Raw genomic sequence first — 14,577 nt, forward strand, 5'->3', positions numbered from 1 at the left:
TTCACCGCTATGCCATTACAGCTGTCTGGCAGAAATCTGAGAGTGGAGATTAACAGGTACTTCTCAGGATAGAAGCAGGTGACAAGTGGTGTTCTGCAAAGCTCAGTTTTGGTGCTACAACTTTTCATTTCATACATTAATGATCCAGATGAAGAAACTGAGGTTATTCTGGCTAAGACTACAGTGAAAACAAAGAAAGGTATATGCACTGGTAACATTGTGGGGATGCTGCAGAAGGATTTGGACAGCTTAGTAGAGTGGGCAAAGAAGTAACATATAGAGTAAAACGTGGAAAAATGTGAGATCATGCACTTTGGTCGGAAGAATAGAGGCATGGAGTATTTTCTAAATTGGAAAAAAAGTAGAATTCTGAAGTGCAAAGGGGCTTCTAGCTCATGAGCCCATCAAGGTACACTTGCAGGTTGAGTCAATCGTTAGGCAGGCATACGCAATGGAGGCAATTGTTTTGAATGGACTGGAATATTAAAGCAGGGATTTACTTCTGAGGATCTATGAAACTCTAGTCAGGCCACATTTGTATTGTGCACTGTTTTGAGACCCTATATCTCAGAATGGATATATTGGCCCTGGCTAATGCACAGAAACCATTCATGAGAATGATCCCAGAAATGAAAAACATAACATATGAAGAACGTTTGCGGACTCTGGGTCTACACTCGATGGAGTTGAGAAGGAGAAGGGTCATATTTGAAACATACAGAGCCTAGTCAGAGTAAAGTTTGGAAAGGTGTTTCGATGGGCAGGAGAGCCTAGGTCATGACACCACAGCCTTATAGTAAAGGGACATCTTTTAGAACGGAGGTTAACTCGAGTGTGTTGAGTCTTTGAACTTGATTGCCACAGAAGGCTGTGGAGACGAGAACATTGAGTGTATTTCAGACTGAGAGAGATGGGTTTTTCAAGTCGATCAAGGTTTACGGCTTGAGAAAATTATCAGTCATGATTGAATGGCGGAGTAGACTCGATGGGCTGAATGGTCTAGCTCTGCTTGTATGTCAGTTGGTTTTATGGTCTTATGCCAAACAACATAATCAGCAAATGGTAGACAGATATAAGCGATCTGTAAACAATGGATCAGAAGTACCACATGCAGTGAATGGTGTGTTTACGGAACAAATCATTGCAGGAGAAGCTACAAATGCCCCCATCCTCGATGATGGAAAAGCGGAACACAGTTGGAAACATTAGCCATTATTAGCATCCTTGGGGTGACTCATATAGATTTGCCACTAAAAGATGGCGACAATAAATCCAGGTTAGGAATTCTGCGGCAGGAACATGCCTTCTGACTCCCAGAAGACTGCTCAACACTTCCAAGGCAGTACTCAGGATGGAAGCAGCATCAACAACGCTGAAGTATTCCTCTTGATTTGCATTACATCCACAAACATCTGTTTTTCCACCACCAACATTCAGGAGCATGTTTTGTACTACTTTAAAAATGCACTACAGAATTCACTCAAGATCTTCAGACAGCACCTTTCAAACCCACGACTGCTTCCATCTACACGATCATGGGGAGCAAACACATGGGGACAAGACAACTTGCAAGAATATGTCCGAGACAATCACCATCATTACTTCGAAATGTATCGCTGCCCCTTTACTGTCAAAATGCTGGAACTCCCTCACTATGGACATTGTGGGTCATCCACCAACATACACACTGGAACTAATCAAGAAGCTGTTGCATCTCCACTTTCTTAAGGACAATTATGTACGGCCAGTAAATGCTGGCTCAGTCAGCCACCCAACTTCCCACGAATAACTGATACAAATATAATGCCGAGGTACAGTGCCTTTCCCAGATTTAATAACAGATACGGATCTATGCCCTTTGTGATTTTCCTGAATAAACATTGACAGCAGTGATTGCTGCTGCTCCCTATAACTGAAAGAAAACACTTCACCATCAGATCTTTTGTCTCCGCAGTAATTGTACTAAGTGAGTGGGGACAAATTCATTTAAATCCCTGCTTGTGAGGTGTTCATTTTATTTTCATATCCTACATTCTCTGTCGCATTTGTGAAATGTTCTCAAATTAATGTGGGAATGAGACGAGGATTCGATGTGTCCTTTGAGTAGATGGCAGTACTGTGTTAAGACCAAGAAATGAGAGACCGAAACTTTGACAGTGCACTGTAACTGGGAAAGTGAATTTTACACCACATAAACAGACAGCTCAGCCCAGCAGGTCCAACTTGCGTTTATGAAATGGATGCAGTGAGGATGGGAGTAGAACATGGTGACTCAAGTGAGTGCAATGTCGTGACAGTGGAAAATGTAATATAATATCTCAGGACAGTGGGATGTAGTGATTGAGGTACTGGGATGTGTTTTCTGACATGAGAGGGACATCATAACAGATTGCAGAGTGATGTAGTTATTATAATGAGCATGATACTGTTGTTGAGGGAAGTTAGAAATGTTCACCGGGGGAGTGTGAGGCATTGAATTAAGATGTGGTAGAATGTAGGAACTAAAGCGAATTGAATTTCATGGCTTAAGGGAGAGGAGTGCTTCGACCGAAAGAAGTTGGATGTTATGCCTTGGAAACCAGCATCCTGTTTCTGTGGATTGTTTCCTTTCATAATTAAGACAGGGAGGAGCTTTCACATTGCCAATCATTCTGTGCTGCAGTGGCGGATTGTTACATTCTATTCACGTCTTGTCTGAGCGCAGTGACTTCCCAACTACATTATGTTCTCTTCCTCTTTTCAATTAACTCGGCTCACTTTCGTATATTGTATTTCAAAAGTTTTCAACGACTCAGTGATTGAAAGTTCAAACTACTTCCAAAGTCATTGGAATGATATTTTCTTTGTGGAGTGAGACACCCCAAAGTTGCCCTTGTGAGTAATGTAAAAAGAGAACTGTACCTGTGCAGTAGGCAGCACAGTGAGGCAACGCCTTCAGTTCATAAACAAAGTAACTGCTGCAGTTTTTGATCTTTATCTCATGGACCCAGTAACATTGATTTTTATCCCAGTTTATACACACTCTCCTGGTCACTTCCCCATCGGCCACGGTGGGATGAGAACCTGTAATAAGGTTTATCAGTATTGAAGAATGTAATCAATGTGAACAGTGCTGGACAGTGAACATCTGTCTAATAAGTTATGAAATTACCCTGTAACCACGCTGTTCCATGTGTCGAGCAGTGACGTGGTGGGACAGCCACCTCTGGCATCTTCCATCCACCGGAGCTGAAACAGCAATCACAGAGAAAGCTAATGATGACAATCTTCCATAACAGCATACCCAATTAAAGTTCATTGACGTCACCATACTTCCCATCCCAAAGCAGGATAACCTTCCTCAGAGGCTCATCATGGACCCATAGAGGTTGGGAAAATATCCAAAAAAAAGTCCTTTATCTCATTGTGTTGCACCAGTCAAAAACAGTTTGAAAACCAAATTTCCAAGTGCTTGTCCATCAACCTACTTTGCTTTAACATTGTAAGTATCTATCTAAACATCTCTTTCATAATGTGAGAGGTTTCCACTTAGTCTTCTCATGGACAGTAAGCACAGATTACCATTACCTCTGGACAAAATCATTTAAAGCTATGCCATCTAGGTTTGGACTCCCCTCCCCAGAAATTACAAAAAAGACCTTGACAATTGAAGGTCTGCATTCCCCTCGTGACTTTATAAATTCTATCAGTTTACCCCTCAGCCACTGATGCTTATGGAAACCAACATCGGGAGGAGCATCGAGACCTCAGTCGATCTACCTCTACTTCAAGTCATCCACTCATTTATGCGGCAAATCCTTGATATAATGACAGATTTTCTGATTAGCCTTTCTGATTACTTTCTGTCTCTGTTTGCTTGCTTTCTTTGTCTCGTTCATAAGAAAACGCAGGGCCGTTTGTGTTGCAGCTTACTGCACCTATACCGGCCCCCATTTACATTATTATATGGTCTAACTTCCAAAGTTCTCAACTTCTCATGACGCCTAATTTATGCATATTGTCCACTTCTTTAACCTGACGATTAGATAAATTACTTGCAGTGTGAAAACAGGCACTTCGGCCCAACAAGTCCACACTGACCCTCCAAACAGCAACGCACCTAGACCCATTCCCCCATATTTGCCCGTGTACCTCACACTATGGACAATTTACCATGGCCAATTCATCTAACCTGCACATATTTGGACAGTGGGAGGAAACCGGAGCAAACCCACGCAGACACGGGGAGAATGTGCAAACTCCACACAGGCTATCGCCTGAAGGCAGGAATCGAACCCAGGTCTCTGGCGCTGTGAAGCAGCAGTTGCTAACTACTTTGCCACCCATTAGCTTATCAATATAATTCCGTAAACTCGTTGCATCCCCTTCACAACCTGTGAGGCTCAATATGTTCTTCTCCTCCTGTTTAAAATGTCTCCATCTGTCTAGATTTATCACCCTTGGCCTTACTATGGCGCTATTTTGTTCGTCATAGAGAAACTGATATCGTTTCTCCTGTGTCTCTCTGAGCCCTCTTCATCGGTGCCTATTTACATTGTTGCACATCAGACCAAATCCATCAATACCTGTCATACCTGATAACCTTGACATATCCTTTATCTTATTAAAAAGGAAGCACAAAGCGTGGCTTTCCAGATGTGATTATATTTGGTCAAACTAATGGTTTTAGCAAAATGCATTTTTTCCTCAGTCTAGAGTTAAAATACAAAAAAATTGGCATGACTTTAATTCTATCTAAATACTTGATGAAGTAATTATATATTAACGATGACTCATCAACTGTTCCATCAGAGTACCATTTCAGAAACACATCCTTGACAAAAAAGCAAAGTCAGGAAGTGGACTTCCCATGTTTGTGATTTTCTCCAGTGCAGGACAAAGCACAACTATAGCAGCAGAATGAGACCTCATCTATTTCGTTTTTACAGCAGAGAGAGGGTTGTGTCTTCAGTTCCAATTCCGAAAAACCCAACTCCAACAACTGACAGCAAAAACTAAAACACTATTACTGTGTGAGCCAGACTCTCACGCTCATGCTTCTTTTGTCCACTTTTATGAAAGAACCAAAACTATTGATTCATCTTTATATGGAGTAGATTATCGTGGTAATGTTCACAACACTTGTTTCCTCGAGAAACAAGATGGAACAAATCCTTCTTAGAGGCCATCCTGTCACAATGTTTAATCAGTTATTTTTCCACCTGATGGTTCTGACTTCACCCAGTTCCCGTCCATGCAGTCAAACAAAGGTAGTCTCATGATGAAAAGCACATTATCCATCTTGAATGGATTATTGCCAGGTAGAAATCTGTATTACCTTTTGAATCGATACCATCCGTGTTTAAGTTGCACATCACATTCTGCTTTACCAGTACATTCAGTCTCAGTGCAATTCAAACTTCTCCAGGGATCTACCAACACTTTGTGAGACACACACGGGTCAGTGTTTCCAGATTCTGAAACTGTGTGACAAAAAATGTTTGATAGTGATATTCAGCACTGTTACAAAACAAGAGAGACGTGTTATTCTCTGAATCACAGAATCATAAAGTAGTTCAGCATCAAACAGGCCCCTCAGTCTGTGAAATTGCATGGCAAAGAAAAAAACACTGATCCCATTTCCCATGAATAGGCCAAAGCATTGAGTTCAATGACGCCACGAATGCTCATCGTAGGAACTTATGAAAGTCGTGAGGTTACCCATTTGCAATACTTTCCCAGACAGTCCATTTCAGACACCATCTACACGAGACGATGGGTGAAGTTCCTTTCAAACCTCATGCACTTCAGCATTAAAAAATCTGCCCCTTTGCTTTTGAGCCGTCCAACCAAGAGTACAGCTGATTTACATTCCACACTGGAATTGCCCCTCATAATTGTGTACAGTTGCATCAGATGATGTGGTGATGCCAGTGTTGGTCAGGGGTGGACAAAGTTAAAAATCACATCGTACCAGAATCATAGTCCAAAAGGTTTACTTCAAAGCACCAGCTTTCAAAGCGCTACTCCTTTGACAGGAAACTAGTGAGGCAGGATCATAAGACACAGAATTTACAGCAAAAGATCGCAGTGTCATTCAATTAAAACGATATATTGAGCAAACCTAGATTGCTGGTACAATTTTCATCTTTGATTGGTTCTGTTCGTTAATATGTAAGTCCCAGAACTTCTATTAAGTCATATTCTCGAAATAATCTATTGTTTTATCGAAAGAAAATGTGACATCTCAGCTCAGAGAATATATTAAAGGTCTGAGGTTAGAGTATGTCGCTGTCACACTCTTGAGTCAGGCGTTCTATTTTCAAAGTAGAAATTTATAAGCTGTTACATGGATTGACTGCCTGCAAGCTGTGAGTGTGGTGCTGGAAAAGTGCAGCAAGTCAGGCAGCATCCAAGGAGCAGGAGAATCGCCATTTCGAGCATAAGCTCTTCATCATGAATGAGGCTTGTGGGCCGGGAGTGCTGAGAGGTAAATAGCAGGGAAATGGGGCTGGGAGGAAGGTAGATGAGAAAGTGTCAGGTAGATGAAGTTGTGAGTGAAAGTGTTAGTCGGAGAGGAGGGTAAAGAATACCGGTGGGAAGGAAGGTGGACAGGTCAAGGTGGCAGTGCTGTGTTGGAAGCTTGGGACTGGGATAAGGTGGGGGGAGGGAAAACAAGGAAACTGATGATGTTCACATTGATCCAGTGTGGTTGCTGTGTCTCAAGGGGGGAGATGAGACGTCGAGTGGTGAGGGTTTTTAGTGATGGAGGAGGCCCAGCACTTACGTGTCTGTAGTGGAGTGGGAGGGAGAGTTAAGGTGTTCAGCGACGGGTTGGTGAGGTTGGTTGGTGCGAGTGACATAGAGATGTTCCCTGAAATGATCCACAAATTGGCCTCCTGTCTCCTCAGTGGAATGTCAACAAAATTGTCTGTAATGGATACAGTAGATGACGTGTGTGGAAGTACACATACATTTCTGACAGATGTGTAAGGACCCTTTAAGGCTTTGGATGGAAGTGAGGGGGGTGGTGACCTTGCGAAATGCAAATCCTGCACCCACATCTCTATGACACCCACACGAAGCAACTCCACTTCACCGTGGTTGAATACTTCAACTTCCCCTCCCAATCCGCCAAGGACTGCAGGTCCTCAGATTTCTCCACCACCAAACCCTAACCATCTGACACCTGAAAGAAGAACGATTCCTCTTCCACTTTGTGACACTGCACGGGATCAATGTAGATATCACCATTTTCCTCATTTCCCCTCTCCTCACCTTAATCAAGTCCCAAACCTCCAACCCAGCACCGCCCTCTTGATCTGTCCATCTTCCTTCCTACCTATCTGCCCCCGCTTCCTCCCTGACCTCTCACTCACACTCCCACGTTCACCCACCAGTCACAATCCCAGCTATCTCTCCCGAGGCCGACACTCCCCCCTGTTTATCCCTCATACTCCCACCCCGAACTACATTCCTGGGGAAGCCTTATGCCCGAAACATTGATTCTCTTGCTCCTCTGATGCTGTCTGACCTGCTGTGCATTTCCAGCACCTCACTCTCGACTCTGATCTCCAGCATCTGCAGTGCCCACTTTCTCTTGCCTGCAGGTCGTGTGATTTTTCAGCAAAATTGCAATGTGCCTGCAAATACATTGTGGTTTTGCTGAAAAAGCACACGACCTGCAGGCAGTCAACGCAGACAGTCAATCCGTATAACATTTCATAAATCCTACTTTAAGGAGTTAATTACCGGAGAACTGTGCCTGCTAAGAGGTAGTTAAGGCCAAATGTAACAAGAAACAACGAAAATACTTTTTATACGAAGGCACTTTGCAGATTTGCAGTAATTTCAATGAAAGGACGTTAAAACAAAAAGTCACCAGTTTGTCACTTCTGAGATCAAAATATGAAACGCTGAAAAAGAGCAAACAATAGAACAGCTCCGAAGAAGCGCCGAATCCTGGAAATGTCAGTTGGTTGAGGTCCTGTCCTAACATTAATCAGTTAGCAGAGAAGTTGGGTCGCAGGATTGTGCTTACTTACTTGTGAGGTCTGATATTTGGTACTACGTGGAATAAATTCTGAACTGTTGTTTCAGTATTTGATTGTCTGCGAGATTTCGTAATAAGTAACCGAATAAAAGGTATTTTCTTGTCAATTTACCACAATAAACTCATGGCTGATCTGAGGAATAAATCCATCGACCAGCCACTTGCTTCATTCCTTTATTCCACATTCCTTCATCCTTTACGTCATTCAGACACGGAAGAAAAGCTGTCTCTGATTTAAAAAGAAACATTGATCCAGCATATACTGCTGTTTATGGAAAAGATTTCAAAAAATCTACCAGCCCTTCTGTCTGGAACTGCTTCCTAACTTTTCACCAGAACCATTTAGTCCCAATCCTGAGACTATCCTCTCTATTTCTAGAATCTCCAGTGGAAATACTGATATTTCTTTATTTTCTTTCTTCTGTTCACATTTGAAGACTCTGATCAGAGAAACAGGCCTAATTTGTCCATTCACTCCCGAAGTCTATGTGTTATTCCTACAACCTATAACCTACATCATTATCCCTCCAAGGACAGTACACCTTTACAAAGATGTGAATCCCAGATCTCCTCACATTACTGTCAGTGTGTGATTCTTTATTCATAAAGTAGTTGGAGCGTGAAACGCACTGCCTGCAAAAGTAGCAGATTCGCCAACTTTAAGGGAATTTCAGTGATCGTTGGATAGGCATGCACAAGAGATAACCTAGTGTAGGTTATATGGGCTTCAGACTGGTTTCACAGGTCTGCGCCACATCAAGGGCTGAAGGGCCTATAGTGCACTGCAATCTTCTATGTCCTAAGTTCTATATTCTATCTCTTCGAACAGTCCACAACTCCTCTTTATTTCTGCTACATGCTTAAACCCAGCTTCCCTCCTTTTGTTGGAATGAATTTTTTTCCTGAGCTGTATCTTATTTAGTGAGGCATTAAAATGTTAAGGCCATAAAAAATGTAGAACAGCAATCAGCCATTTGGACCCTTTGCTATCTCTTCCATTCACTACAATTTTGGCTAATCAGATATTTCCACTTAATTGCTTTTCCCCATGATCCTTGTCTTCTCTCATGATTAGGAATCTGTCATCTCAGCTTTAAATAAACACAAGCACCCGGTAATTCTTTGAGCAAGAATTTTCAAAGTTGCACAAGGTTCTAGTGCTCTGTTCTGTTAGCCTTCCTTCTAAAATGTGCAACTTTACATTTTCACACCTTCGAATCCATTTGTAAACCGTGTTCCCACTGTCAGAGCAAAGATCTTTCTGCTAAATTCCAGGCTGGATTTGTTTTTGCTAATCTTATGATTATAAGGTAGAACCATATAATCAGGGAATAAAGCAGCCCAGAAGAGTCCTTCGGGCCATTGAGTCTGTATTGCCACAATACAATGAGTACACTCGTCCTATCCAACAATTGGCTCATAGCCGTGAATGTTATACCATTGTAAGTGTTCATGCAAGCACCACCATCCACCATCTTGGTGAAACGGTTCTTCCTCGAATCCAATCAAAGCCACTTTAAAATTATGACATCTCATTATTACTTCGACTGGTGGAGACGGAGGTGGGAGGGGGAAGGTTTCTCATGTATATCAGCACAAATACTTTCTCGAAACTCTTGACAATTTTCCTCATGATCTTTTGGACCTCTATCAGGTCTTCTTTCAAATTTCTCTGCTTCACAGAAGTAGCCAAAAATATGCAGCTTTTATTCATTGCGAAGATGCTGCACCATAGGCAACAAGCAGGTGAATCTCCTTTGGATAGGGTATCCAACACAATCACATCGCATTTTAAGTGTCGTAGCCAGAACGCCTTGCAATATCCCTGCTGTGAATAACCAAAGTCCTGCACTTCGCCAATGTGCAGCCCTTGCTCTTATAATCTATGGCAAAATTTAAAAAAGCAAGAATTATGTATTCCTCCTTAACTATCCCAATGCGTTCTCTTTCCACTTTTAGCGACCTGCTTAGAGCACCACAAGTCCCCCTATTTCTCCGAGTTCTCTCTTTTCTTGAGATTGAGTATTCGTTTGACATTGTCCTTGTTTTTCCAATTTGAATATTCTTGCGCTTCTCAGAGTTATCTCCAATATGCCACTGACGTGTCTCCGTGTCCAAATCCAACCATTACCCCCCCCCCCCCACCCCCAACCTACCACAACAACATCAGTGGCACGGTAGCTCAGTGGCTAGCACTGCTGCCTCAAAGCACCAGGGACTCGCGTTCAGTTTCAGCCTCGGCGGCCTGTCTGGTGAAGTCTGCTCATTCTTCCCATAACTACGTGGGTTTCCTCTGGATGCTCTGGTTTCCTCCCACGGTCTAATAATGTACCTTTTAGGTGGATTGGCCTTGTTAACTTGCTCCAGAGTATACAGGAGTGTTGGGTTAGCAATGGGAAATGCCAGTTTACAGGAATAGGGTATGGGAGTGATACTCTTTGGAGTGTCAGTGTGGACTCGAATGGCATGCTTCCAAACTGTAGGGATTCGATTATTTAAAAAAAAATAAACAATCAAGGAGTCAGTGCTGATCCATGCCATCCATTATTTTGGATATAATGTGATAGATATTTGCAAAGGAGAAAAGCTCAATAAAATAAACTGTCACTGTGAGTCACACCATTCAGTGACTTCATCTCACCTCTGGTACTCACCTTCTCTCGCTTTACTTTGTAATCGGAAGACATTACCATTAGTCACAATACCTCATGGCATCACACACCACATCTCCCTCCCCTCAGTCACTATGTCACACTCACCTGAATCATTATATCTCAAATCCCTCAATCATCACATCTCACTCACTTCAGTTAATATGTCACACTCACCTAAGTCACTGCATTCTACTCACTTCAGTTACTGCGTTAGTGACCGTGTCATCATTCATTCCATCACACACATCTTAATAGATACATACCCCTCTCTTCAGTTTCAGAATCACAGTCACCTCAGTCACTACACCTAAATGCCATGCCGCATCCCAATCCCTACATCACGTCAAGACACTCTTCTCAGTCAGTGTATCCATAATCCACACTGACACAGCACCCACTCGGCTCAGTCACAGCATCTCCCTCTCCTTATCCAATAGAGACGACATACCTCAGGTTTGTCATTTCACTCCCCTCAGTCATTTCATCCTCACTGCCCTAACTCAGTGCACTCGACATCCCTCAATTTCTGCATCAGCGTGGTGGCCTTCTTGTGGTACATGATAATCCCTCAGAATAAAAAGGCCTCAGCCTTTCCTGTGCTCGAGACAATTGCAGAGTGATCTCCCAGCCTCATGAAACTCATCGACCAGCCATTAGCCCAAACTCCTTCATCCTTTACTTCACGCATGCACGGAAGAAACATTGTCTCAAATTTAATGAGAAACACTGATCCAGCATATAATGCCATTTACGGAAAATATTTCAAAACATTTACCACCTGGTTAGTGACTGGAAGTGCTTCCTAACTTTTCTCCAGAACCGTCAATCCAAATTCTGAGAATGCGCTCGTTATTTCTAGAATTTCCAATGGGAATAGTTTATATCTTTTTTTCTTCTGTTCACATCTTGAGGACTCCGATCAGAGAAATAGACCTCATTTGTCGATTCAGTCCGGAAATGTAATCACTGAAGTCTATGTGTCACTCCATTAACCCTACATCATTATCCATCCAAGGACAGTATACCTTTTCAAAGACATGAATCCCAGATCTTCTCACATTACTGTCAGAGTGGTCTAACTAGGGTTTTGTATAGCTGCAAGAATATTTATACTCTAATCCTATAGATATAAAGGTAGTATTGCATTATCTTTCTTAGTTATTTTCTGAACTCATTTATGATATTTTAAAGGGCCTAGTAACTGATCCCTTGAGCCACTCTGTACATCCACTATATTTATCTTTATATTGGTCAGAAAGTACCCTGACTGATCATTTCAGATCCAAAATAGATTAACACACGCTTTCTTGTACTGAAGCCAATCTGCCACAGTTACCCCCATTTATTTAGTCTTTTAAATTCCTTTGCAACTCTATGCAATCTTCCAATTTGTATATTATTCTGTGTAACCTAATGTCATGAGAAAACTCGGATGCGATCCTGTCATCCAAGTTGTTAAGAAATGATGTGAATAATTAAGACCTATTGCAGGTGTTTGTGGGACACCACTAGTCACATGTTGCCAATCGGAGCACTGTGGATAGTCCCCATATTTTGTTGCTTTGTACTCAAATTTTCCAGCTATGTCAGCAACTCGCTCTCAATTCTGCGGGATTATAATTTAGTTAAAAATTCAAAAATGGGGCTTTATTCAATCTCTCATGGAAGCATATATGGGTAACATTCATCAACATTCTGCAGCACTATTTTCCACTTGGCTCCAAGCCCCCATCCCATTCACTGCATTCCATCATCTCCCTCTCATCTACTCCGACGGCTGTGAATATGTGTTCAGATTCCTGCAGAATGTTTGAAGTCCAAAAGCTTATAGGTTAGGGATGAGCAACATGAGTGCGATCCCTCCTTCAAATGCCGTCGTTCTGTGGTTCATTCCTGCACCTAGCTATCAAGCAGCTGGAGATATGGTGTGACTTCAGACAGCAAACTGAAGAAGAACTGTAAAAGGAATGCTCAGTTTGCTTTGCTGTAACCCTTTGCATTGTTTATTTACGAAGCAGAATGCGTGTAAATTCATTGGTGTGACTTGATGTTAAAGCGACACTTCATTTTCAGTCATTCTATAACATAACAGAAGTGTACCTGTGCAGTAAGCGCGTTTTGCTTTCTTTGTTTGTTTTCTTGTTTTCTTCAAATAATACACAAAGTAATTGGAACAGTTTTGAATCGTTATCTGTTCGGTCCAACGGCAGATGTTGCCTTTCCAGTTGAAACATACTGTGCCATCCGTTTTTCCCTGGGACTCGGTGGGATGAGTACCTGCAATAACCAGTTCACAATTTGATTATCTTGCTTTTAGGGGCAACGAATGCGAATACATGTTCTGTGGAAAGAGTGAACGTACCTTTTAACCAGCCTGGAGCTTCTGTGGAGCAATGATGTGATGGAACAGCAGTCTCTGGCATTTTCCATCCACCGGAACTGAACAAAGGAGAAAGAGCGAACTCATCACAGTTAATTGACTGCCCCTTTCGAGAGGAATGGACACTGTGTTCAACGGTTTCTCATAGTGGTCACCTTCAATTTACTCTTCTCTTTCAAGAGGTGACACTTTAACTTCTGTCTCCATTCCATATCATGACATGGACTTCCAAACCACATTATCAACATATACTAGATATTCATGCAGCAGTAATAAACTGACAGTTGCATTTTGCATAAGCCTCCACGTATTGCCATTCATGGTGATGACAAGCATAAGGTGACTTGGTTATAAACTCAGGTGTTGGCAGATATAGGATAGATGTCAGAGATTGTTTCTTTACTCAGAGTATATTCAGAGGTGGAACGCACTGGCTGCAACAGTAGTAGACTCTCCAAATTTAAGGGCATCTAAATGGTCTTTAGATAGGCGTACAGACAAGAACGGAATAGGATGGGTTAGATGAGATTCAGATTGGTTTCAAAAGGTTGTGCAACATCGAGGGCCGAAGGGCCTGTGCTGCACTGTAATGTTTTGTGAAATGGTTCTTTCTCGATTTCAATCAAAACCACTTAAAAATTATGCCACCTTGTTCTTATTTCGACCTGGTGGGGACGGGGTTTGGAGGGGGAAGGTTCCCCGTGCTTATCAGTGCAAAAAATTTCTAGAAACTCTTGACAGTTTTCCTCATACTATTGTAGACTTCCATCAAGTCTTCTTTCAAAGTTCTCTGCTTCAAAGAAATAGCCACACATATGCAGCTTTTTGTTTCATTGCTGAAATGCTGCATTATAGGCAACAACCTGGTGAACCTCCTTTGCACCCTATCCAATGCAATGCTCCCAGAGTATCACACAATACAGCCGCTGTGAATAACCAAAGTTCTGCACTCCTCCAACTTGTTCTACTTGCTCTTATAATTTATGCCTGGACTGAAAAAGTCAAGAATTATGCACACCTCCTGAACTATCCCATTGCACTCTCTTGCCACTTGCAGCGATATGTGCAGGATCATCACAAGTCCCTTTATGTTTCTCCAAGCTCTTGACATTTAGCATTCGTTTGACATGTTCCTTTTTCCAGTTGGAATCACCTTTCACTGACTAGAATTATCTCCCATCTGCCACTGATTTGTCAAAGTGACAAAATCCTTCCCTATCTCCCCCCACCTCCTCACTCTACCACCATATGCGAATCAGCAGCATTAGTGACACGGGAGTTCAGTGGTTAGCATTGCTGTCTCAAATCGCCAGGATTCCACGTTCAGTTTCAGTCTCGGAGGAACGTCGGTATGAAATTTGCTTATACTTCCCGCATTGGCATTGGTTCCCTCTGGCTGCTCTAGTTTACTCTCCCATGCGTTTCCACATCCTTGTCCAAATCCAAAGCACACGATATTACACATTTTTACTCTGCTGTTACACACTCCTAATACTGTATTGATAGATTAT

The 14,577-nt window shown here is 42.2% G+C and overlaps 1 protein-coding gene across 3 annotated transcripts in view; it reads right to left on the reverse strand.

Moving 5' to 3' along the window:
- Positions 1–14,577, reverse strand: part of LOC132809107 (uncharacterized) — a 59,122-nt gene that overhangs the window by 27,258 nt on the left and 17,287 nt on the right. For 2 of the 3 annotated variants that reach the window (XM_060822514.1, XM_060822513.1), the window contains exons 4-8: positions 13,049–13,125; positions 12,787–12,963; positions 5,318–5,462; positions 3,152–3,228; positions 2,902–3,063 (exon numbers count right to left, since the gene is read on the reverse strand). In XM_060822514.1, coding sequence (XP_060678497.1) covers positions 2,902–3,063; positions 3,152–3,228; positions 5,318–5,462; positions 12,787–12,963; positions 13,049–13,125 — 638 coding nt within the window. The remainder of the gene's footprint in view (positions 1–2,901; positions 3,064–3,151; positions 3,229–5,317; positions 5,463–12,786; positions 12,964–13,048; positions 13,126–14,577) is intronic. The other variant, XM_060822516.1, reaches the window with a different exon arrangement.

The sequence above is a fragment of the Hemiscyllium ocellatum genome, unplaced genomic scaffold (assembly GCF_020745735.1).
Source record: "Hemiscyllium ocellatum isolate sHemOce1 unplaced genomic scaffold, sHemOce1.pat.X.cur. R10, whole genome shotgun sequence".
In the NCBI taxonomy this organism is placed as follows: Eukaryota; Metazoa; Chordata; class Chondrichthyes; order Orectolobiformes; family Hemiscylliidae; genus Hemiscyllium; species Hemiscyllium ocellatum.